At 42.6% G+C, this 1,055-nt stretch overlaps 1 protein-coding gene across 1 annotated transcript in view; it reads left to right on the forward strand.

Annotated features, from left to right (window-relative positions):
* The window catches only part of LOC105998196 (chromosome unknown open reading frame, human C6orf163), a 15,688-nt gene extending 14,858 nt beyond the window's left edge, over nt 1–830 (forward strand). Inside the window, exon 5 of the mRNA XM_013032846.1 lies at nt 395–830. Within this exon, the coding sequence (XP_012888300.1) occupies nt 395–830 (436 nt within the window). The remainder of the gene's footprint in view (nt 1–394) is intronic.
* The last annotated feature ends 225 nt before the right edge of the window (nt 831–1,055 follow it).

Raw genomic sequence — 1,055 nt, forward strand, 5'->3', positions numbered from 1 at the left:
CCAGTCCTGGGACTTAAACTCAGCCTAGGCTCTTTGTGTTCAAGGCTAGCACCCTACCACTTGAACCACATTGCTACTTCTGACTTTTTCTGAGTAGTTTATTGGAGATAGAAGTCTTAAGGATTTTTCTTCCTGGGATGGCTTCAAATCTCAATCCTCAGATCTCAGCCTCCTGAGTAGCTAGCATTACAGGTGTGAGCCACCAGCACTCTGCTAGGAAATACTTTTTCATCCTTTGGAAATGCTTTTTAATTGACTGTTAATAGCTAATGCTGTCTAAACACTTATCCATACTGGCCTGTTTAGTTAGGATAGGCTCAATGACATGATGATTTACTCCTTTATTAAAGGCAAAATGACTGACTAATTTATGAATCTGTATGATGTTTTACAGCAAGGCCATGGAGGAGTTCCTGACTAGTGGTGTGACAGCTATGAAGGACCAAAAGGAGAACATGGGCCGGCTGATAAAGGCCAAGGAACATGAAATGAATGTGTACTATGGCATGGCTCAGAAGCAGAAGCAAGAAGAGGTGCAGGTGGTACTGCAGGAAGCCGAGAAGACACATCAGGTCATGCTTGGCACTGTGAAGAATAAGCTGGTGAACACCCAGGATGAGCTGCTGTCTGTAGCCAAACAACTGGGAATCATGACCAACTGGAAGAATTTCCTGGAGGAGGAATTGGAGGAGACCAGAGAAGCATTTCAAAAGTACATCAATTACACGTTCCCTAAGCTTTCACCAGGACATGCTGATTTTATTCTGCCATCAAGGAAGCAAACACCTTCCGATCTTGTTATTAAGGAGGATGAACCAGTTTTTGATTAGAAATTGGTAGCTGAAATGTCCCTATGAAAGAGAGCATTCATCCTAAGATGAAATAAATGTATTCAACACCGTGTATTGATCCTCAGTTTTTTTTGCTGGGTACCATGGGCCTGTAAACTGCTATTTTGATAGAACACTAGAATATTCAAAAGCGCGTTCAAGGATGTGGTTCAAGTGGTAGATCACTTGCCTAGCAAACAAAAGGCCCTGAGTTCAAATCCTGGC

Source organism: Dipodomys ordii, unplaced genomic scaffold, assembly GCF_000151885.1.
Source record: "Dipodomys ordii isolate 6190 unplaced genomic scaffold, Dord_2.0 Scaffold158, whole genome shotgun sequence".
NCBI classification, from domain to species: domain Eukaryota; kingdom Metazoa; phylum Chordata; class Mammalia; order Rodentia; family Heteromyidae; genus Dipodomys; species Dipodomys ordii.